The following is a 25,529-nucleotide window of genomic DNA, read 5'->3' as shown; positions in this document are numbered from 1 at the left end:
CATCGAGAGCCACTAAACCAGAGTCAAATTCCTTGGATGGGCAAACATACTTGGCCAATAAAGACAATTCTGATTCTTTATGTGGCAAGAACAAGGGCATTGAGGAAAGGGGACCACAGTTATTTGTGTCCTGGGCTAAGCCCCATAGGAACAAGCCCATCAACAAAAAAAGACTTTCTCACTGGATAGTGGATGCTATCACACTGGCCTACTCCAGCTCAGGCCTTCAGGTTCCAGCTGGGTTGCGGATATATTCTACCAGGGGTCTTGCAACCTCCTGGGCCCTGCATAAAAGGGGATATAGATATCCAGATATAGATATAACTGATACCCAGAATATCTGCGCTGCAGCTGAAAGTCATCTCCCTTCACATTCGCAAGGTTTTATAGGTTGGACGTCACATCTCTGAGCCTTGCTCATGCCGTCCTGAGTGTGGGCTCCTCGGTGGACCTGCCTCATCCGCACACTTCTGTGTGAAGTGGGGCTGGCAGACAGTCATCGACATAAGCTTGTCTGGCACTACAGAAGTCTCCATATCCCATAGTGAAACATCAAAATTAATGCTATGAAAGAGAACTTTAGGTTACTCTTGTAATCCCAGTTCTCTGAGTAGCACGCGTGAGACGTCTCACCAGACCATCCTTCTTGCTGCTGTGGTGAAACGAGGTGTGCTTGTTTTGATTGACGAGTGACGCTGCTGTATATAATTTATACACTCACCGGCCACTTTATTAGGCACACTTGTCCAACTGCTCATTAACGCAAATTTCTAATCAGCCAATCACATGGCAGCAACTCAATGCATTTAGGCATGTAGACATGGTCAAGACGATCTGCTGCAGTTCAAACCGAGTATCGGAATGGGGAAGAAAGGTGATTTAAGTGACTTTGAACGTGGCATGGTTGTTGGTGCCAGACGGGCTGGTCTGAGTATTTCAGAAACTGCTGATCTACTGGGATTTTCACGCACAACCATCTCTAGGGTTTACAGAGAATGGTCCGAAAAAGAGAAAATATCCAGTGAGCGGCAGTTCTGTGGGCGAAAATGCCTTGTTGATGCCAGAGGTCAGAGGAGAATGGCTAGACTGGTTCGAGCTGATAGAAAGGCAACAGTAACTCAAATAACCACTCATTACAACCGAGGTATGCAGAAGAGCATCTCTGAATGCACAACATGTCGAACCTTGAGGCAGATGGGCTACAGCAGCAGCAGACCACACCGGGTGCCACTCCTGTCAGCTAAGAACAGGAAACTGAGGCTACAATTCGCACAGGCTCACCAAAATTGGACAATAGAAGATTGGAAAAACGTTGCCTGGTCTGATGAGTCTCGATTTCTGCTGCGACATTCGGATGGTAGGGTCAGAATTTGGCGTCAACAACATGAAAGCATGGATCCATGCTGCCTTGTATCAACGGTTAAGGGTGGTGGTGGTGGTGTAATGGTGTGGGGGATATTTTCTTGGCACACTTTGGGCCCCTTAGTACCAATTGAGCATCGTGTCAACGCCACAGCCTACCTGAGTATTGTTGCTGACCATGTCCATCCCTTTATGACCACAGTGTTCCCATCTTCTGATGGCTACTTCCAGCAGGATAACGCGCCATGTCATAAAGCTCGAATCATCTCAGACTGGTTTCTTGAACATGACAATGAGTTCACTGTACTCAAATGGCCTCCACAGTCACCAGATCTCAATCCAATAGAGCACCTTTGGGATGCGGTGGACCGGGAGATTCGCATCATGGATGTGCAGCCGACAAATCTGCAGCAACTGCGTGATGCTATCATGTCAATATGGACCAAACTCTCTGAGGAATGTTTCCAGTACCTTGTTGAATCTATGCCACGAAGGATTAAGGCAGTTCTGAAGGCAAAAGGGGGTCCAACCCGGTACTAGCAAGGTATACCTAATAAAGTGGCCAGTGTGTGTGTGTGTGTGTGTGTGTGTGTGTATATATATATAGTAGTCACTGTTGCATATATATATATATATATATACAGTGCTGCTTGAAAGTATGTGAACCCCTTGAGCAGTTTAGATGTTTCTGTTGTTTTACCATGATTTTCTTATTTTATCATCACCAGTTTTTATGTATGAGATGTCAGATATATGTTTATCAATTGCATGTACTCGTTTAGTGGGACTTGTTTAAGTAGCCCAAAAACTACATGAAACATGGAATTAGTGTATGTGCAAAAGTAAGTGAACCCCCAGCTGCATTGGTTAAGTCAAGCAGGTAACAGACTGTGGTGAAACACATTTGGGTGCTTAATTAATCATTTAAGCAGACCAATGAAATGAGACATCTTTGGGTAAGGGTTTGGCCTGCACTAATTAAAAGAGAGAGGAAACCAACCAAACCACTGTGGTCCCATACAAATCAACAATGCCGAGAGCAAAGGAGATATCCGAGGACATGAAGAGGGTAGTGACAGCCCATCAGTCTGGGGAGGGCTATAAGACCATCTCCAAAAGATTCCAGCTCCATCCATCCACTGTAAGACAAATAATTTACAAATGAAGGGCCTTCAACATGACAGCAACTCTGCCTAGAAGTGGACGCCCATCAAAACTATCACCCAGAAGCACCAGAAAAATAATAAATCAGGTAAAGGCCAACCCACACATCACCTCTAGAGAGTTGCAGACCTCTCTGGTAGCATCTGGGACAAATGTCCATGCGTCTACAATCAGACGAAAATTGAATCACCATGAAATTCATGGAAGGGTTGCTAGAAGGAAGCCTCTGCTCTCAAAAAAGAACAAAGCTGCCCATTTCAACTTTGCCAGAGAGCACTTGGACAAACCAGAGACCTTCTGGAAGTCCATTCTCTGGACAGACGAGTCCAAAATAGAATTATTTGGTCATAATCAAAACTAACAAGTTTGGAGAAAAGCCAACACTTCATATGAAGAAAAGAACCTCCTCCCAACAGTGAATCATGGTGGTGGAAATGTGAAGGTCTGGGGCTGCTTTTCTGCTTCTGGACCTCGACGACTCCATATTATCCAAGGAACCATGAATTCTCCGGCATATCAACAAATTCTTGACCAGAATCTCCTGCCATCAGTCAGGGAGTTGAAGCTGGGACAAAAATGGCTTATGCAACAAGACAATGACCCAAAGCATTCCAGCAAAACTACAAAGGAATGGCTTCAGAGAAAGAGGATTCGTACTCTGGATTGGCCCAGTCAAAGTCCGGACCTTAATCCAATTGGAATGTTGTGGCGAGACCTGAAGAAGTTGGTACATACCAGATGTCCCTCCACCCTCTCTCAACTTGCTGAGTTCTGCAAGGAGGAGTGGGCAAAAATCCCCATAAGCAGATGCGAGAGACTGGTTAGTGGTTACAGAAGACGTTTGGTTGAAGTAATGGCCTCAAAAGGAGGAGCCACAAGCTACTAATACAAGGGTTCACATACTTTTGCACATGTTAAATTTTCAGTTTTTGTGAAATAAACCACCTTTGTTGAATTAAATAAAGAAAATATATCTCTTTTTGTGTGTGTGTCCATTATTTGGGAGGTGTGCTTTACAAATTAGGATTTGGATGTATGGGTAATAAGCTTATTTTAATGTTTTTTACAAAAACAGTGACCATGTCTGGAGGGTTCACAAACTTTCAAGCAGCACTGTATATATATATATATATATATATATATATATATATATATATATATATATATATAAAACTTTGTTAAAAGAAACACTCAATGGTAGAGAAAGTGCTCAACAAATAAGGACCAAAGTAATCCAGTGAGACAAGTCAAATCATCAGCTGATGATTGCTTATGGCATGAAACAGGCTTGTACTGTCACTGTCTCATAAAGAATTTACTTGACTCAATGGATTTTATATATATACATATATATATATATGTAGCGTTTTTTTTCCGAAACCATCAATGGTGTTGTTATAAGCGCTCAAATAATGAGGAGCAGAATATCGATACTGATATACTGATACATTGCAGTACAGACCTGTTTCGTGTGTCGTGTACATTAGCAGCTGATGAATGCACGAAGCACGAAACAGACCTGTACTGCAATGTATTAAACTTTTTTTTTCCTGTATCAGTATTGAGATATAATATATATATATCAGAATACTTTTTTCATCCCCGAGGGGAAATTGGGTGGAGATAGAGCCAGGTTGGGAATTTTGCCAGGACACCAGGGAACCCCCTACTCTTTGAGATAAGTGCCATGGGATCTTTAATGATGACAGTGAGTCAGGACCTCGGTTTAATGTCTCACCCGAAGGATGGCATCTCCTACAGCAGTGTCCCCGTCACTGCACAGGGCAGCATTGGGATTTGATATTTGTTGTTTTTTTATTAGGACCAGAGGGAACACTGCCCCCTACTGGCCTACCAACACTACTTCCGGCAGCAACTACGTTTTCCCAGGAGGTTTCCCGGGAGGTCTCCCATCCAAGTACTAGCCAAGCTCATACCTGCTTAGCTTCCATCATTTGGGAGGGAGGTTTCCCGGGAGGTCTCCCATCCAAGTACTAGCCAAGCCCATACCTGCTTAGCTTCCATCATTTGGAAGAGCCAGGGTACATGTTGGTATAGCTGTCGGCAACATCTCGGACAGCTCACGCATGCTACTCAGAGAACTGGGGTTATGAGAATAACCTTAAATGTTGTTGTCTAAGCTTGATATAATCTAACGGTTTTATCTGGAAGACCACGATGATTAAATTGTGGCTCTAACAAGGGTAAAATAACCCAAAATGTTAGAATATTTGTTTAGTGATCAGTTAAAAATATGTTGGTTACACTGAATCTGTCTACTGGATTAAAACTTTGCGAGTGCTGTCTTATTTATTGATATATTGGACTTTGTGTTAAACCATCTCGTTGAATCCAACACCAGCAAAAAAATACAAAGCAAAGGGGACTCCACCTACATATATTCATATTGCCTATGCATGTTTAACCTGTGCATTAGCCTGGTTGAGCAGCTCCAGGAGTATGTGTACAGTGTGACGTAGTCTGCTACAGGCACTCAGGGCTGTTTCCTCTTCCACAGGATGGATGTGTGTGTTTGACATCACCAGGCTCTCAGAAAGGAGCTGGGAGGGCTCCAGGTCTGTCGACACATATCCAAACGATACACCTATGGAATAGGACATCCAAAAAAAAATTGTTTGATTCACAAATACCTCATTGACAAAGCAACACAATTTGATCAGATAATGTTAATTGGCTATCCATCACCATTGTAAACAAAAATGTCTTTATAAAACCAACATGGTCTAAAGCCTAAGAGCATAAATGTAAAGGGAGAAGAATCAGAGCATTTTGTATCAAAATATACCATAAAACTTATTCATAACATAATAATTCAAACTTATTCTTCAAAAAAAAAAAAAAGAAGTTGGTGCATGGTGGTCACAATAGTTAATTTCACACCTCAAATCCCAGCTTTCCATTCAAAACAAACGTAATCCAGAATGCGCTGAAAGCATTCACATATAGGTCACAATTTTTAACCATCACAGTTGATACTTGCAGCTGCAGAAATTGCTAATGAGCAAAAAAATTACCAAGCTGGACTTGAAGTGTAAATCAGTGGTCAACCTACCTGACTCTAGTGTGTCTCTGTTCACTGATGAGCTGTTCTGATTAGTTGCCTGTTCAGATATCTTGGCTCTAACATTTATCCCTTGACCAATAAGCTCCTCAGTTGTGACGGTGCTATGGATCACCTCAAGCAACACCTTTCTCAGCTTCTCATTGGCTTGGTGTAGCTCAAGTCTGAAGACACAATTATCAAGAATCATAAATAAAAAGTCATGGAACAAAACAAGTGGAAAAAAACTCCAGTTTTTATATAGTGATATGCTTTCCACTTTTGTACTTTCAATACTTGAGGGATAAACTCCGAAATGATTATTCTTCAATTTCGCCTCTCAGAATGTTAATGCTTTCATTTTTTAGAACAGATCTTGAGGCAACTGACAAACATAAGAAGTGTCAGGCAAAATTAACCTGTAGCCAATATCTACTACTTATAGCCATTGGCTACAGGCTACCATGATGTACTAAGATGGTGCTGTGGACAGCAGCTTCGATATGTTGGTGCTGTGAAGGCAATTTGTCTGCCATATAATCATATATGATGTTTGCTTACTTTTAATCTTTGACCATATATGATCTATATTATGTTTAACTTCAGCCTATATTGCTTGGATAGATGCTTAAAGCTCATATGTAGCAGAACAAACGTAGTGTTATAAAGTGTCTTCTCCATATGAACTAATAAAATAAAAGACTATTGTTAACTGTTAGTTGATAGCAGAGGAATCTATGGGATGGCAATAAAGACAAGCTACTTCCTCCAAACAAGATTAGGCAGAAACTCTGGGTACATACCATTGTGATCATGGCAATAAGCATGTTTGGGCTACAAGGTATAAAGAGATTGTGCTCTGAGATCAGGGCACGCACTCAGTATCTATGCTTTGTGCGTCTGTTCATGAACACATTAAATAGTGACAATACTATAAGAGATTTTTGTCTACCTCCTCATTTATTGTCAAAGTGGAATAAAATAATTGCCATGACAATTTTGAGGCCAGCAGGGGAAGCCTAACTCATATTTTGCTTGACCCACTCTGCACAGATTGAATCTGGCCAGCCAGTCTGGTGAAGGGGTTGAAAAATCGCCTAAGACCCAGGAAGTCTACCTCCCCTGAGAACAGCTCGTAACCAACTTCCAGGGTGAGAAGGGACTGTTTGTGAGATTGTGGGGGAAGGATTGTGTAATACGGCTTTTTATTTAAATGAGGATACACTATTGAAGACCACAGAAAGACGTCTGAAGGTAATGACATTCACTTAGGGGTGACAACTCATTGGCAAAAGAAATAATGAATAATGTCAACTGAACATCAGGATTAGGAAATTTCCGGGTAAGAGTGACTGCAGGATAACAGAATGGAGAAAAACTAAAGCAAACTTTTAACTGAAAAGTCTTGTCTGATAGGATGTGTGAAAATTATTTGTGATGACTCCTGTCTACAGCCTTCAATGTGGGAAAATAAATTTGGATTTCCTGAAAGTAGTAGTTTTACTGTAAATCAGCTACAAAAACTGAGGATAAGATGGAAAAATATGAAAGAGAAAAAAGGAAAGGTAAAGTAGACTGGAAAGTGTTTATGATGTGGAAACAGGAAACAGAAAATAGGCAAAAGAATACTAAAAAGAGATACAAGGGGGAGGGGGGGACAATTAATCACTGTCCTCAGTTTTCACAGAAAGACCTGGATCTCCTTCCCGTCTCAGCAACTCAGAGGCCCACAGACCAGGAGCAACCTGTGGCAGACGGACAGCAGTTTGCCCATCTATACCAAGAGGCCCAAGAACAGCTGGCTGCAGCAGCAGAGCCTGTCACACGGAGCCTAATGACTGCCCCACCTCCATCTCTGGCGGGTACAGCAGAGAATGAAACTAAAATGGGGCAGAGTACAAGGAGACAGGCCAGTTATATAACTGGGCGGACAATGCTGATTATCGGCACCATGTGGAGGGACTCTGTGGCAGAATGAAAAAACTTCCCAGCCACCTTGAGATGGGGGACAATAAAAGACTGCAAACAGCAGCCTGGTGAGACTGTGGGTGACTTTTTAGTCAGATTGACTAAAGTTTTCAGAGAAAACAGCAGTCTAGCACCACCAAATGAACAAAATGACTCCCTGTATGAACAACAGCTCAAGAACTGGGATGAGGAAATCAGCTGCCAGGTACACAAACACTGTGTGGGCTTGGACAGAGGACATTTGGGAGCCATTCATGAGCAAGCCATACATGTTGAAAAGAATATGAAACTCTCAAGAGACAAAACCACATGAAGCCAGAGCTCATTTGACTGATAAGCTTCAAATGGCACAGCTGGCACAGCTCCAGTCATCAGAGCCAGGTGAAGAAAAAGTAGAGGGTGCGGTGGTCCCCCTCGGAGCAGAGGTAAAGTTCCGAGGACCCTGCAGTGCAGACCCTCAAAATGAGAAATGTAGGAACTGTGCAGGCCCCCTGACCATTGGGCAAAGGACTGTACTGAACCAAGACAGAGATGGGGACCCACTGGACGCATACGCAGTCTGTACACCAAAGATGAAGTGTGACTGGCGGCAGGGACGGGCTTTGTTTTTATATTAACAGTGGCTGGTGTAAACATGTGACAGTGGTTCTGCAGCACTGTTCTCCTGTTCTGGAAACTTGTTTCATCAACTGTAAACCTTTCTACACTGCTCAAAAAAATAAAGGGAACACATAAGCAATGCAATGTAGCTCCAAGTCAATCACACTTTTGAGATATCAACCTGTCCAGTTTAGGAAGCAACACTGATTTGTGAATCAATTTCACCTGTTGGTAAATTGTCTAATTTCGACCTGGTGGAAATTAGACAATTTGCAAGACAACCCCTATAAAAGGAATGGATTTGCAGGTGGTGGCCACAGACCATTTGCCTGTCCTCATCTTTTCTGGCCTATCTTTGGTTAGTTTTTCATTTTGCTAGTGCCCTCACCACTAGAGGTGGCATGAGGCGGTATCTGCAACCTACAGAAGTTGCTCAGGTAGTGCAGCTCATCCAGGATGGCACATCAATGCGTGCTGTGGCAGGAAGATTTGATGTGTCTCCCAGCACAGTGTCCAGAGCATGGAGGAGGTACCAGGAGACAGGCCAGTACACCAGGAGACGTGGAGGGGGCCGCAGGAGGACAACAACCCCACAGCAGGACCGCTATCTGGTCCTTTGTGCAAGGAGGAACAGGAGGAGCACTGCCGGAGCCCTACAAAACGACCTTCAACAGGCCACTAATGTGCAGGTTTCTGCTCAAACAGTGAGAAACAGAATGCATGAGGATGGTATGAGGGCCCGACGTCCACAATTGGGGCCTGTGCTCACAGCCCAACACCGTGCAGCCCGATTGACCTTTGCCAGAGAACATCTTGGTCGGCAGATTCGCCATTGGCGCCCTGTGCTCTTCACAGATGAGAGCAGGTTCACACTGAACACATGTGACAGATGTGAGAGAGTCTGGAGACGCTGTGGAGAACGTTCTGCTGCCTGCAACATCCTCCAGCATGACCGGTTTGGCGGTGGGTCAGTGATGGTCTGGGGAGGCATATCCTTGGAGGGCCGCACAGACCTCTACGTGCTAGCCAGAGGTCCCATGACTGCCATTAGGTACCGGGATGAGATCCTCAGACCCATTGTCAGACCATATGCTGGTGCAGTGGGCCCTGGGTTCCTGCTCATGCATGACAATGCTTGTCCTCATGTGGCCAGAGTGTGTCAGCAGTTCCTGTATGTCGAGGGCATTGATGCTATGGACTGGCCTGCACGTTCCCCAGACCTGAATCCAATCGAGCACCTCTGGGACATCATGTCTCGTACCATCCGCCAACGCGATGTCGCACCACAGACTGTCCAGGAGTTGACCAATGCCCTGATCCAGGTCTGGGAGGAGATCCCTCAGGAGACCATCCGTCGTCTCATCAGGAGCATGCCCAGACGTTGTAGGGAGTGCATACAGGCACGTGGAGGCCACACACACTACTGAGCCTCATTTTGAATCGTCTTGAAGAATTTCCACAGAAGTTGGATCAGCCTATGTTCTCATTTTCCACTTTGATTTTGAGTATGATTCTGAATCCAGACCTTAATGGGCTAATGATTTTGATTTCCATTGATCATTCTTAGGTTATTTTGCTCTAAACTCATTCCTCTGTCTAATAAATAAAGATTTTCAGCTGAAATATTTCATTTATCGAGGTCTATATTGTGTTTTTAGGTGTTCCCTTTATTTTTTTGAGCAGTATATTACCCCATGAGTTCGTGTCATTCATTCTGGCCGGTGTTTACATTCTACCACAGACTGATGTGCAGGAGGCACAGCGTATGCTTACCGACCAGATACTGCGTGTGGAGCAGACAAACCTGGACTCTTTAGTTATTGTCTTCGGCAACTTTAACAAAGGGAATCTCCATCATGAACTACCTAAATACCATCAGCTGATTAAATGCCCGACCTGGGAGGAGAACACTTTAATCACTGTTACACTACAATCAACAGTGCCTATCACGCAGTCCTCCATGCTGCACTTGGATACTGACCACGTCATGGTCCAGCTAATTCCTGCATAAAGGCAGAAATTAAAACTCTTAACCTGTCGTGAGGACGTCTAAGAAGTGGTCCAGTGAAGCTATGGAGGACATTCGTGTGTGCTTTGACTGTACTGACTGGGATGTTTTCAGGTCTGCCACGAATAGTCTGGATGAGTACACTGAGCCTGTGACATCTTATATCAGCCTCTGTGAAGACAGCTGTGTACCATCACACACCCAGAGTTGGTTACAACAACAACAAAGCCTGGTTTACAGCTAAACTCAGACAGTTCAGTTTGGAAAAAAAGGGAGTGTTTAGGAGCGGGGACAAGGTCTGGTTTAAAGAGTCTAAATACAGGTTTAGCAAGGTTGTGAGAGATGCTAAACGACTGTACTCTGACAGACTTCAACAGCAGTTCTCAGAACCCACTTGGCCTCTGTCTGGAAGGGCCTCGGACAAATCACTAACTACAAACCAAAAGCCCACCCACTCCACAAATGATTTGCACCTGGCCAACAATATGAATTGAGTTCTAATGCCAATTTGAAAGACAATGAGACAGTCCTGAAACCATCCTCCATGACTCCATCCACCAGCTCCTCCTCCCCCGCCTCAGCAAGGGCATGGGCCTCTCCACAACTGCCCTCCTTCCCTACCACAAGGACGACTCTCTCCATCCTGGAGAGGGACATTAACAGGCTGTTCAAGAGACAAAACCCCCGCAAAGCTGCTGGACCAGACTCTGTCTCTCCCTCCACCGTGAAGCACTGTGCCAATCAGCTGTCTCCAGTGTTCAGACCCCCCCCCTCTTTTTCTCTCAAATTGTATTTGGCCAATTACCCTATTTCCCAAGCCATCCCTGTCACTGCTCCATCCCCCCTCTGCCGAGCCGGGGGAAGGCTGCAGACTACCACAGGCTTCCTCCGATACATGTGGAGTTGCCAGCTGCTTCTTTTCACCTGACAGTGAGATTCGCCGCGGACGTAGCGTGTGGGATCCAGCGCTAGTCCCCCCCCCCCGAACCAGAGGAGGCGCTAGTGTAGCGACCAGGACACATACCAACATCTGGCTTCCCACATGCAGACACAGCAAATTTTGTAGGGATGCCCGACCAAGCCGGCGGTAACACGGGAATTCAAACTGGCGAGCCCTGTGTTGGTAGGCAATGGAATAGACCGCTACACTAACCTGATGCCTGTGTTCAGACATTTCTAACACCTCACTGGAGACATGCCATGTACCAGCCTGCTTCAGGACCTCCACCATCATCCCGGTCCCCAGAAAACCAAGGACCACAGGACTCAATGACCACAGGCCCATTGCCCTGATCTCTGTGGTAATCAAGTCTTTTGACGGCCTTGTTCTGTCCCACCTTAAAACTATCACTGACCCACACCTGGACTCCCTGTGGTTTGCCTACAGAGCCAACAAGTCTGTGGACGATGAAGTAAACATAGCACTCCACTTCATCCTCCAGCACCTGGACTCTGCAGAAACCTATGCCAGGATCCTGTTTGTGGATTTCAGCTCCGCCTTCAACACCATCATCCCAAATCTGCTGCAGGACAAGCTCTCCCAGTCTCCACCTGCAGGTGGATCACCGACTTCCAATCTGACAGAAAGCAGCATGTGAGCTGGAGAAACACGTCACTGACTCCCAGACCATCAGTACCAGTCCCCTTAAGGCTGTGTCCTTTTCCCTCTACTCTTCTACCTGTATACAAACAGCTGCACCTCCAGTCACCAGTCAGTCAAGCTCCTGAAACTTGCTGATGAAACCACCCTTATTGGGCTCATTTCTGGTGGGGCTGAGCCCATGTACAGGTGGAAGTTTGACCATCTGGTGTCTTGGTGCGGCCAAAACAACTTGGGAGCTAGACGCACAGACAGTTGAGATGGTTGTGGATTTCAGAAAGTACCCAGCTCCACCCGTCCCCATCACCCTGTTTGGCTCCTTAGTCGACACTGGAATCCTTCCGCTTCCTGGGCACCATCATCACCCAGGACCTCAAGTGGGAGATGCACATCAGTTCCCTCACACCAAGAAGGCACAACAGAGGATGTACTTCCTGCGACAGCTGAAAAAGTTCAACCTGCCAAAGCCAATAAATTATATTGCCATCATTGAACTGAACTGATGAAATGACAAATTGTTTCTGATTCTGATTTCTGATTCTTGAGTCCATCCCCAACTCCTCCATCACTATGCTGCTACTGCCAAGGACAAGGGCAGACTTGAGCATATCATTCGCTCTGCTGAGAGGGCGACTGGCTGCAACCTGCCATCCCTCCATGACCTGTATGCCTCTAGGACACTTGAGGCGAGCAGGAAAGATCATGGCTGACCCTTCCCACCCAGGCCATAGTCTGTTCAAAATACTCCCTTCTGGCAAGAGGCTATGGTCTATAAAAACCACAACCTTACGTCACAAGAACAGCTTCTTCCCTACAGCAGTAGGCCTTTCTAACAAGCCCAAAGATAACCACTGATACTGACAGTGCCGCCCGCCCACCCCCCAACCTCCTTCTTCTGTACTCTCTGCATATGGACACCCTGCACAAAACCTGGACTACCCTGTAAAAAAAACTCTTTTTTGGGGTGTATGTGTAGTGTACCGGTCTATTCCATTGCCTACCTACACGGGGATCGCCGGTTCAAATCCCCGTGTTACATCCGGCTTGGTCAGGCGTCCCTACAGACACAACATGCCGTGTCTGCGGGTGGGAAGCTGGATGTGGGTGTGTCCTGGTCGCTACACTAGCACCTCCTCTGGTTGGTTGGGGGGCCTGTTCAGGGGGGAGGGGGAACTGGGGGGAATAGCGTGATCCTCCCACGTGCTACGTCCCCCTGGCGAAACTCCTCACTGTCAGGTGAAAAGAAGCAGCTGGCGACTCCACGTGTATCGGATGAACCATGTGGTAGACTGCAGCCCTCCCCGGATCGGCTGAGGGGGTGGAGCAGTGACTGGGATGGCTCAGAAGAGTGGGATAATTGACCGGATACAATTGAGGCGAAAAGGGGGGGAAATTCCAAAACACCCCCCCCCCCAAAAAACAAAAACAAAAAAAAACTCTTATATTCTGTAAATAACGTCTTAAAATCCTAATTTAACTTTTTGTAAATACAGCTCCTGCCACCCAGTGCTGGGCATCAGGGGCTGCCACGTGGTCTCATATTCAACTCTGAACCCATGTTGATTGCACCTTACTTTCATTTTTATTTGATCTTTTATATGTAGTTTATATATCATTCTTTTTAACTTTTATCTTTTACTACTTACTGTTAATTTTTCCCTCTTGCACCAACATACCAAGACAAATTCCTTATATCTTCTTGCGCAATAAATCAGATTCTGATTTCTAACTTTGAAAAACAATATAATGAAGATTTAATACACAGAAGACCAGAGTTTCGCATGCTTAGGCTTTACCCAGGCAAAGCGGAAAGTATGCACACACAAATAACTTGCCTCTCCTGTTTAGCAGTCTGCAGGTCCTCGGTGAGCATCTTGAGAAGGTTGCCTCCCTCCTGGCTCTCTCTCTCTCTTCGCTGGAGGAGGGTGTCCAACGTTTCCATCTCCGCACGCTTTCCCTCCAGCTCCCCCTGCAAGCAGCCCACCTCAGCTCGCAGCTAGAGGAATTGAGGAGATCATCAATCACACAAACGCATCAGATAAAATATAAAAAGATCAACTTTTTGTAAAACTATCCAATCAATGGCCTAAACCCATGTGCATAATGGAGAGCAGAAAAAGAAAAAAACAACAGATATTGGGAATAATGGACAGAAAAACACAGACATTTCAACAAGTTTAAACCCAGGTAAATGACTGACTCAATAAATGGCTTAATGCCAAACAATTCTCTAGCTGCATGACACAGGAAAACTACAAAAATATTCATCACACTGTTCTAGTCAAACAAAAAGACAACAAAACCATATGGCCACTTACATCCAACCAGACACAATAATCACATTCTCACATATGGAAAGACAGAGGACTCTATGTTCTGCACACAACTGGTAATAAAATTTGTATTAAAAGCTGCAATCATCGCAAATGTAGCCAACACTATCAGACAAAAACACTCCCCCATCTTGCAGTAACCATCAAGCAGACACCAACTGCAGTAATCTTGGACTCCTGGCAGCAGCAGCACCCTGCCTAGGTGCCAAATCCATGTGGGAGTAAGGAAAGTGAGCAGCTGAGCGCACTGCTGCACATTCTCGCTGGAGCACTTTTATCAGTGTTTTTGCACAAGGACCGCCATAATATATCTTACCTTCCCTTCTTCCACCACGTGTCTTTCTCCCTCCCCTTTCACCATCTCCTCCCTCTCTTTTTTCTCCCAACATCTCTTCCCTCTCTTTTTCCCTCCGTCTCTTGCTCCCTCCAACCAAACAAGTCTCATCCAGCCACCTGCCTCAACACAACAATACTGTTGTCTAGGCGACAGAGCCCCTCTCACCCCCGCTACAGCTTTTCTTTGCTTAGCCACTCGGGTGTGTGTGTGTGTGTGTGTGTGTGTAAAGGGAGTTAATATCTCATGACTAAGTCAAGCTGGGCAGGTACCATGGAGACAAACGCATACACATGTTAATGAGGAATATGAGTTATAGAGTACTAACTAGAAGTACAGTGCAGGTGTAAGGTACAGTAGAATTCATACATTTGTGAATTTAGAGTGCCATTCAATAAAATAAGAAAACTATTGCCATAAATGGCAATTGGAGGTTTCAAGCCCCCTGAGAATAACCCTAAAAATAACCATTTTATACCACAAGATTTTACTGTTTTCTGTGGTTGATTTATACATGATGTCTATGGTGATTTAGTTAATGTAAACTATTCAGCCTTACTGTTATCAATTGATATAAAACTTGGTACGGGTGTCCTAAATAGGCTGTCTGGTGAGCTCAGCAAGTTTCACAGCAATTTACCAAGAGTGGCGAAGTCGGTGGCTTTCTATCAGGGGGCCTTGGTTCCCAGAAGAAAAAAATCCCATTTATTTTTTCACATGGACAATGTCATGTGACTGGTCTTTTGAGCATTTCTAAGAGATGGATGGTTCTGAAGGCCCTGTGATGGCCTGGTGGCCTGCCCAGGGTGTCTCCCAGCCTGTTGCCCAATGACTGCTGGGATAGGCTCCAGCATCCCCGTGACCCCGAGAGCAGGATAAGCGGTTTGGATAGTGGATGGATGGATGGTTCTGAAACCCTCTCAGTTAAATCATCAGTATAAACAATGAGCAACTGCGTTGAAAATAAAATCTGGTTACTTGAAAAAAATGTCAAAAGTACAAGACTGTACCAACACGGGGATCTCCGGTTCGAATCCCCGTGTTACTTCCAGCTTGGTCGGGGGTGTCTACAGACACAACTGGCTGTGTCCTGGTCGCCGCACTAGCGCCCCCTCTGGTTGTTCAAGGCACCTGTTCGGGGGGACAGGGAACTGGGGGGAATAGCGTGATCCTTCCATGCGCTACATCCCCCTGGCGAAACTCCTCACTGTCAGGTGAAAAGAAGTGGCTGGCAACTCCATATGTATCAGAGGAGGCACGTGGTAGTTTGCAGCCCTCCCCAGATCAGCAGAGGGGGTGGAGCAGCGACTGGGACGGCTCAGAAGAGTGGGGTAATTGGCTGGGTACAAGACTGTACATAACAAATAAAGTCAACTATGAGTCCCTGATGCGCAACGCCTTTAAAAGAAAAAACATTCTATCACGAAGTTTAAAATTCTGTTGTCCACACTGGTGTAGCTTTGTTACCAACTTAACTCTTCAGATAAAATAATCCAGTAGTAATTTTAACCAATTCAACGAGAACTAAGCTGTATTGTTTTGTTCCCGAATGCTGCAACCTGTCGAAGTGCATCGATGTGCATTCCACCACTTTCCTTCGACTTATCCTGTGAAGGAAATGTAGATTCTCCATAGCGACAACCATGGAGGATTATACTAGATTCCTTAGTTTTTGACATACCTAACAGAAGTTTAACCTTTATTACTGATGGCCATGAAATAACCCTGTAGTAAATCATCCAGGGGACTCCCATGTTTCTGTGTTGTATTGAATGTGTAACGATCACAGATGAATAGACTCGCTAGCCCTTGGCTAATGGGTCAAACCCTTTAGTCAACTGGTTAACGTAGTTGTCCGTGGTGCGGGAGAACTGGGTTCGTGTCCCGGCTGCGGTGGTTCCCAGCTGCCCCCTGAATTCACTACATTTGGTATCAGAAGTGGGATGGTGAGACCGTAACGCCATCGGAAACGTGTGTGCCCAGAGGCGTGTGGTAGCTGGTATGCTCAAGCGCGGGGACACGCTTCCCGAAGGAGGGGGGTAGTGTAATGATCACGAATGAATAGACTAGCTGACCCTCGGCTAAAGGGTCAGATCCTTTGGTCAACTGGTTAGCGTAGTCGCCTGTCGTGCGGGAGAACGGCTGCGGCGGTTCCTGGCTGCCGCCTGAATTCACTACATATGCATTAAAAGAAAAATTTCCAACGGGTGGATTGAATGGGGAAAAAACTCTTCTGGGAACCAGCAACTCTCCACTTCTCCAATCTAATAAATATTTGACATCTTTAGCACCCCCTACTGGTTAATGCTTCAATGCCTTTTGCACGCCATGCATACTTAATCTAATAGCTTTTATAGTCTCCACAAAATTTCGTAACAATCAAGCAAACTGTCATGGAGGTATAGCCATTTCTTTTTGTGTTATGCTTCATTGATGACTAATATCTTCAAAATGCAAAAAGATATCAAAAATCTGTAAAGAAAATATTTGGGCCTTGTTCCATACTTTATTCTGGCCAAGTTTGGTGGTAATTGGTCTGTAGGAGAAGGGAGAATTGCATTTTCAAAAAATTCAAAACAACATGAAAATTTTACGGGTGTGAATTGGTGATCCAATTGGCAAATTTATAGAGCAAACTTGGAACGTCAATCTAGGAGATATGGCCTATCACAGTTGGAAACTTGGGATGTTTAATCGTCACCATCTGGCTGACCGGGAATTTTTTTTTTTTGCATTGCCAGCGTTTGCACATCATATCTATTACCAGGCAAAATGTCATTTCTCTTACATGCACCAGCTCACAGGAATTTGCAAAAAACTTGTCTGAAGAACAAGTAATAATAAACCAGTAGAAAAAAAACCAATAAGGTTTCAGTCCTTCAGGGTTGAAATCTTAATAAAACTACAGTACTCATTTGTGATCAGAAATGTAAATGTCTGTTAATTTGGTTATCACCAATGGGGATTTGAACAACCAGCAAGTACTAAACAACAAATCCAAACACTTCAATTTTCAGTAGTTGTCAATACTGTCTATAGCAAAAGAATTGAATAAGCGAATGGAATGCACAACTGAATGGATAAATGGACCAGCAAGCGGGTGAATGGTTGTGCACAGAAGTTAAATGCCATTATGTATTTAGAGATTATAGATTACCCTGTCAACTGACGTACGTATTTTTGTCTCTCTAACTCAAGGGAGGGACACACATCCACAGTTTAGTATGGCGATTAATGGATATGGTAGTCGGACGTAAGGGGAGCGGAATCTCTGGGCTACGGACGAGAATCTTCCAACGCATTATTCTCCCCTGACCCTTAATCCCCTCTGTCTTCTCAGCTACCCCTTCAACCCATCCCCTTCTCAGTCTGTTCAACTGGCTCTTATGAATGAAGCCACTGTTTAATATTCTATTCCCCATCACACACCTTCTTCTTGTACCTGTCTTGCCTGATTTTCATCACATGCCAGAAATCTCTCTCTCACACATGCATGGTTTACATTCTCAAAATTTGTACGCATGTGCACATACATGTTATACTTGTCCGTCCATCCATTATCTGAACCGCTTATCCTGCTCTCAGGGTCGCGGGGTTATACTTGTGACAATTTTAAAATCTAAGAAAACATTGAACAGGGTAGAGTATGCATGCATGTGCACAGGTGTGCATCTACTACCTGGGCCACCACAGCGTCTAGCTGCTGCAGCTGGGCAGTGAGCTGGCTCATCTTCTCTGTGTAGCTGCACTCCTTCAGCTCCCGCTCGGAAGTAAAACTCCGCCTCAGCACCTCAAGCTCTGCCTCCTTCTGGTCTTCGAACTCTGCCTTCAAGGTTAGTGGTAACACAGGTGCATAATACAATTAATTCCCAAATCACCCCCTCCAGTATATTAATTTGGGCTGCAGCTACAAAATTCTGGCCGGTGGTGGCCGCCAACAGACTGGCTTGCTGGTTTTAGATGGTCGAATATTAAACTTCAGAAAAGAGTACAAATAAAACCTTCTGCATCAGGGGATAAAAAGCTTAAATCCATCCTATTTAGTCACTGTTTACATAGCAGCATCACAAACTGACACATAACCCTAAATTGCAAGGATGCAGAGGAGAGAAACACGCATGCACGCATGCACACACATGAAATAGGACATGCCTATATGATTGGAGGGATTATGTGGAAACTGGGTTTGAGTAAAGCTCCAATGGGACAGGCTCCAAGAGCATGAACCACCCCTTGGAATGAACTGGTGCTGCCGGAGCTTATAACAGGCAGTGCCACCACATACACATGCCACAGACTTCAATAATCCAGAGCCTTTATATAATGCTTGTATCAGGCTCTTGTCAGCGTCCCATAAAGAAGCATTTTAAAATGGGTGAGGAGAGCTTTTCTTTTGTAAACATGCAAAAATTATCCCCTTCATTGCCTGTTGCTCCTTTACAGCTCAACAGATGGTCCTATACAACTTGGCATGGCACTATGAATTCACCTGGGGCTAGTAAAGCTACAGATATATATGCAGTCACAGTAATGTAGGGCCCTACTGATAAAGGCAAAAATGTCCAATACCTTGTCTTTCCTAATCTTCCTTCAGCTATTTGTCTTTTTTACCTTGAGTTGGTTGATCCTGTCCTGTAGTCTTTCCTCTGATTGGACCTTAAGCAACTCCACCTCTTCAAGGAAATGAAGACGTTGCCTTGACGACTCCTCTTCACACTCCCTTCGACATGCCTCAAGCTCACGTGCAGAGATGCTTTTCAACTCCTACAGCAAGACCCGATATGCAGTTTTGGTTTGTTTTTGTCTTTTTATACAATATACACATAGCAGGGGTTAAAGCAAAAAAAAAAAAAAAAAAAAATCCTGAGCCTGAACTTTTGTGTGTGTGTGTGTGTGTGTGTGTGTGTGTGTGGGGGGGGGGTTGTTGTCCTGTGGCATGGACACATTCGCAGGGTAAAAAAAAAAACCAAAAAAAAAAAACCATTATATGGAAACGAATGATTGCAGATTATGGTGGGCCTTTTGAAACTGCAATAACAAGAAAGGTCAGTAGGTGGCAACAGTAAAACGAACGAGGACATTGAGGACTTTGTCCATGTTCTGGTTGGTGGCTTTGTCAACATTTAAGGAAAACGTGCCGTTTTTTAGCTTTTCTGAAATATGTCTTTTAAACTCTGGTGTTATGCCGTGTGTGTTCAAATAGCTGGCATGCTGATTAGATATTGACAGTTTTGTCAAAGCAATTTTGTCTTCAGCTATTTTTTTGAATAAATTCACCAGGGGTTGGGCGAGCTTGAAAGACAGATCGTGCTCTGCGATGAACGTGCACACGCGTATTTTCAAGTCACACACACGGTCAGTTATTGATGCCGGTACATCAGCTGTGGTTGTTGCTCCCGGTAACCGCGTTGCGTGTTGGAGAGCACGAACAGCTGCTCTATGAGCGGGGTCTGACTCATGACGTGGTAGCACTTTTCCCCCGCTAGTTGCATATACTAGCTTTCTCGAGCACAAAATGCAGAAGCAAGCACCTGCTTCTCTTAACTTCTTACACCAGCTACCAAAAGGCTTACTGTCCTTCCCTATCTCTTCTATCCACGGCCAGCGCCATTTATTTTTTAATCCTTTATCAACTAGGAGGGCATCTTCCCCAGGATTCATGAACTTACTCTCCATCCTACTCTCCTTCGACGTGACATCTCGCTACTCGGGCATCTATGCAGTGTAGGACTCGGTTGAAGCACATTTTTCCAAGACCCACCCCATTCTACTTCTGATTGGCTAATAATGTTAGTTTGAGAGCGGAAGAGTTGTGCTCCTCTCATATCATCGGCAGACGAACTCATAAACTCAAAAGTGATGGTGATGATATCAAGACGTTTTTTTTTTTTAAATATAAGACTCTTTTTTTTCCCCCCGCAGCCAAACGCTGCACGCCAGAAATCCGGCACGGTGCCGGAATACTTTAAGCCCTGACATAAGCTCCTTGTACACCAAAAACAAACACAAATACCCTATGCTCCTAGAAACAAACCATTATGGTAGGTGAATAACAACCCCGTGTAATCTCTTCTCTAGTGGCCCAAAGACCAAATCTTCTACTCATAGGATCATTAACAACAACTAACTAGATGGGGCAAGGGAAGTTTATTCATCCTGTGACATAAAACACAAACACATTTGCCACATATGCATGACACTCTTGCTGTCCGCACCTGCATTTGGAGCTGGTGTTGTTCAATGAGCTGTTCTTTCTCCATTGTGTATGTATGTGAGAGCTCCTGAAAGGCCATGCTATGTTGTTGCTCCAACTCCAGAACCTGGGAGATGAGACAAAGAAAATAGAATGAAAAGACTTTGCCTGTACTTAAAGCAAGGACCTAAATGGATACGACTGGCCAACATTTCCAAATCCATTGGTGTATCAGTGGCACAATGAAAGGGCTTAAAATAAACTACCAAAGAACAACAAGTAGCTGCATCCCACGACCTGTCAGTAAGACATTTGCCCATTCAAGGTCTAGCTTTTAAAAAAAGAACGATCACTTCCCAGGAATATCCTGAAAAAGGCTCATTATTGTGTTCGGCTTTTTCTTACAGCATCACATATCAACCAAGAAGAGGTAGGGCGGCCCAGTGGTTAGCACTGTTGCCTCACAGCAAGAAAGTCCGGGGTTCGAACCCCAGACCATCCCAGGTCTTTTCTATGTGGAGTTTGCATGTTCTCCCCGTGTTTGCGTGGGTTTCCTCCCACCATCGAAAAGACATGCATGTTAGGGTTAATACTGCTGTCTGTGCCCCTGACCAAGGCAATGGAAAGAAGAACTGGAGTTGGCCCCTGGGCACTGCAGCTGCCCACTGCTCCTATACAATAGGATGGGTTAAATGCAGAAAACAAATTTTGTTGTAACCATACAATGACAAAATAAAGTGGCTTTCAGTCTTTCATTTCAAGTTGTTGCTTTTCACTTTTTGGCTGGACCAGACCACCTGGCCAGCCCTACAAACGTGAATGTCCTTGACCAATCATGATTGGAGGGCCTGAACAACGAAGTTACACGATTGGGCTGCTGGATCAGGTGACCAACAACATAAATGAAGTTACACGATTGGTTGGCCAAATGCTGAGAGGCATGAGGGAGAGAACACAGTTAAAGCACCCCAAATAACAACTACTTTGACAAAACACTTGCTATCGAATTCACAAAAGGATTGTGCAGCTTTTGCGGCCACTAAGCTGGCACAAATAAGATAAAAAGAAACCCGATAATAGTATGTATACATTTGGTGCAAAATTGGCCTCTTTCTATGCAAATGAGCCTCATTGCCAAAAAAGTCTAATTCACAAACACCAGCGCTAATAGTCACACACAGTTAAGAGTGAAAATTATCAGCATCTTCAGAGTTTCTGGTACTTGAGGCACATTTATACAGGATGTCACACCCAGACTTTGCAGTGATCATGGCAGCAGTGACTGTAGCCAGCCAAAGGCATCCTCATGCCAGGTGTGCTCGTGAGCGGATATTGTAGGAGAATATCAATTTTCTGCATCTTAATTTATAGGCTCCCTAATTTAGTTAGTTCAGTATTATTTCTCAGTTTTCTGAACTTCTATCCATTCTCCTGCCAAAATATGACAGGGTGCTTATTCTTGGTGATTTTAATATTCATGTATGTTGTCCTTCCCATTCCCTCATCTCAAATTTTTTAGATCTTATAGACTCTTTTAACCTCATTCAATCTGTTAAGGGGCCACACATTCCAAAGGTCACACCTTAGACCTTGTACTCTCATCTGGTTTCTCTCTCGAGTGTCTTAATCTAGTGAATATGCTTGTAACTGACCATAAAGCAGCTGTTTTCAGAGTTCCAATTAGGTCTCTATTCCTAGTCGTTATCCTAAAACACGCTCTCGCATTCTCAATGCTGGTTCTGCAATTAAATTCAGTGATGCTTTTTTTTGTCCTTTTTTTCCATTTTCCGCCTCTTTTTTTTTTTTTTTTAAATTGGACAGTGATAGTAGAGAGGGAGACAGGAAAGGCAGGGAAGAGAGATGTGATGACATACAGCAAAGGGCCCGGGCCGGATTCAAACCCTGGCCACTGTGGTAAGGACTCAGCCTTATGTAGTACATGCTCTACTAGGTGAGCCACCAGGGCACCCATTCTCTCTGTTTTTATGTTTTTAGTGGTTTCATTTTTAGGGACATTTTGGGTATTTTTTTTTTTCTTTTTCTGTTGCAAAACTGTGGGCTGGGAGAAATGGCATTTCATTTTTGTTTTATGTATGCAGGTACATAATGGAAATGACAAATTAAATCTTGAAATCTTCAATCCCTCTATATCCCCTCTAAATCTAGATGCACTGCTAAATTTATTCAATGATCAGTGCTTATCCATCCTTGACCAAATCGCACTGTTTAAAACTAGGAAACAAAATTCAAATAACCTCCCCTGGCTGAATGATCACATATGAGCCCTTAAAAGACACCGTAGAAAATCTGAACGACAATGGAAGGTCAACAAGTCTGAAATAGCACATAACACCCTTAAAAACAAATGTTAATTTACCAGAAAGCATTTAAGGATGCGAGATCAGCTTACGTCTCTGAATTGATATCTGGAAATGACCACAATCCTAAAGTTCTCTTTAGGGTAATTACTTCTGTTATTAATGGTCCCCCAACTTCTTTTTCTGAACCTGATGTTGAGCTGTCCGAAAATGTTTTCACTCATTTTGTAAATAAGGTGGAGAATATCAGGTCCCTAAATCCAGCCTGACCCTTGCATTCTTTCCATTCCCCGTGTTATTTCTGCCTCTTTTACCCTGTTTCAACCCATTACAAGGTCAGTGTTAGAGAGTACAGTCTCCAATATGAACTCCTCCTCCTGCATCTTAGACATCATCCCCACAAAGCTGCTCAAGGAGGTATTTTCCACTTTTAGTCCCGTTATTCTGCAAATTCTTAATGATTATCTGGCCTCTGATTCTTTTCGAGACAGTTTTGCCAAAGAAACCTAATTTGGATCTCTCCAGTCCTTAAGCAACAACAGACCAAGCTCCAAATTGTCTTTTTTATCTAAGGTTCTAGAGAGAGTGTTTTCATCTCAATTGATATCTTTTATGAACAACAATAGTGTTTTTAACAGTTTCCAGTCTGGTTTTAGAGCACCTCATAGTACCGACACAGATCTAGTTAAGGTTACTTATGACCTACTGCCGGCAGAGGTGACTGCTCAGTTTTAGTTCTTTTAGACTTAAGTGTTGCCTTTGACACAGTCGACTTGGGTAGGCATCAGAACTTAGCTCTTAGTTTATTGGGCTCTTACCTCTCCAACAGAACTTTTTCTATTGTTCTGGGTAACTCTACTTCCTTGATGGCTCAGCTGAATTGTGGTGTCCATCAAGGCTGAGTTCTGAGCCCCCTTCTGTTTTCTATACACATGCTGCCTCTTGGCCAGGTTATTTAAAATCATGACATGTTTAGAGCTGTCACAATTATTACATAGATAATCGCCTGATCGTGATCATTTGACCTGACTGCGATTATTTTGCATAATTGTTAGAATCGTTTCCATCTATCCATCCACTATCCAAACCACTTATCCTGCTCTCAGGGTCCCATTCATTTGTATAAAAACAGCTGGATGAAACTAACAGAAATGTCATATTTCCATCACTATTTCCATGTCGTTTTCCACCGTTTGTTGTTTGACTGGCACTCTTTGAATGACGTCATCTTGTTGCGCCCCTTCTGCGATGGTTTAATGACATGAGTGGTGAATTAGCGCCAACAAACTGTTTATCATGAGACGCTTATTCTCTAATATTCAACAACTGCATTTTGATGAGCATCTATTGACGTTAACATCATGGATGTAGTTGCAAAGCCAAACACCACAGCACTGCAATGGGCACATTTTGGTTTTAAGCCAAATGGTCTAGCGGTGCCTCCCGCCCAATGACTGCTGGGATAAGCTCCAGCATCCCTGCGACCCTGAGAACAGGATAAGCGGCTTGGATAATGGATGGATGGATGGATGAAAAAGGAGAGCCCAATAACTTGGGGGAGGCAATCTGTCGGATTTGCAGCAAAAAGGTGGTGGTCAAAAGCGCTAATACCGCAAATTTAAAAAATCATCTATAGACCCACAACCCCACCCAATTCACTGAACTTGGAAAAAAAAGCCACTGCCACAGTTTCATCCCGGCAATTGGCTGTTCCTGAAGCTTTCGGATGAGTGTCTAAATAAACGTATAAATAAACGTGACAGTACCAGATGGTGCACGTTAACAGACAATGTAACGCAGTATATAGCCAAAGAAATGCAGCCATTTAATACGGTTGAAAAACCAGCATTTAAAGAAATGCTGGAAAAGTTTGACAAGCAGTATGAATTGCCAAGAAAAACATACATCTCCAAAACTGCAATCCCCAATTTATACAACTAAGTGAAGGATGACATTCTAAGGGATTTAAAAGAAATGGACTTTTACTCAGCCACTACAGACATGTGGTCAAGCTCAAATATGACCCCATACATGAGCTTAACAATACATTACCCAACCAATGACTGGACTCTACAGTCTAAGTGTTTAGAAACAAGATATACACCAGAGAACCACACAGCTGATATACTTGCAGAATGTGTTCAGTCTACTTTGGCAGATTGGGCATTAATTAGATGAGCATAAAATGTCCTGCATAACCACAGATAATGGTTCTAACATTGTGGCTGCAATAAGCAATAAGACCTCGGCTGGTCATGGCTAAATTGCTTTGGCCATAGTCTCCATTTAGCTGTCACAAATGCCATAGCAAGTGAGAAGGAATGCACAGCTCGCGCCTTGGGATTGTGCAGAAGTCTGGTCAACACTTTCAACCTCAGCTGGTTAAAGAAGAGAGACCTGAGAAAGGCACAGACTGAGGCCAATCTCCCCCAACAAAGTCTAATTCTAGTGAGTTATTCATTTGGGTGTCTAGAAAAGCGCTATATAAATGTAATGATTATTTATTTATTTAACATTTATATAAGTGAATTTGCAAACAGCAATTTCATAATTTACCTTTACATTAATTATCATTTACACATGAAATC

General features: G+C 43.9%; 1 protein-coding gene across 1 annotated transcript in view; it reads right to left on the bottom strand.

The window, feature by feature from the left end:
• pcnt (pericentrin) overlaps positions 1–25,529 on the bottom strand; it is an 83,737-nt gene that overhangs the window by 30,954 nt on the left and 27,254 nt on the right. Inside the window, exons 31-36 of the mRNA XM_056295408.1 lie at positions 20,646–20,750; positions 19,042–19,194; positions 18,110–18,256; positions 13,599–13,759; positions 5,600–5,772; positions 4,953–5,131 (exon numbers count right to left, since the gene is read on the bottom strand). Of these exons, the coding sequence (XP_056151383.1) occupies positions 4,953–5,131; positions 5,600–5,772; positions 13,599–13,759; positions 18,110–18,256; positions 19,042–19,194; positions 20,646–20,750 (918 nt within the window). The remainder of the gene's footprint in view (positions 1–4,952; positions 5,132–5,599; positions 5,773–13,598; positions 13,760–18,109; positions 18,257–19,041; positions 19,195–20,645; positions 20,751–25,529) is intronic.

This window comes from Lampris incognitus, chromosome 16 (assembly GCF_029633865.1).
Source record: "Lampris incognitus isolate fLamInc1 chromosome 16, fLamInc1.hap2, whole genome shotgun sequence".
NCBI classification, from domain to species: domain Eukaryota; kingdom Metazoa; phylum Chordata; class Actinopteri; order Lampriformes; family Lampridae; genus Lampris; species Lampris incognitus.
The sequence above is the reverse complement of the archived record's forward strand: the minus strand, read 5'-3'. Positions and strand labels throughout refer to the sequence as shown.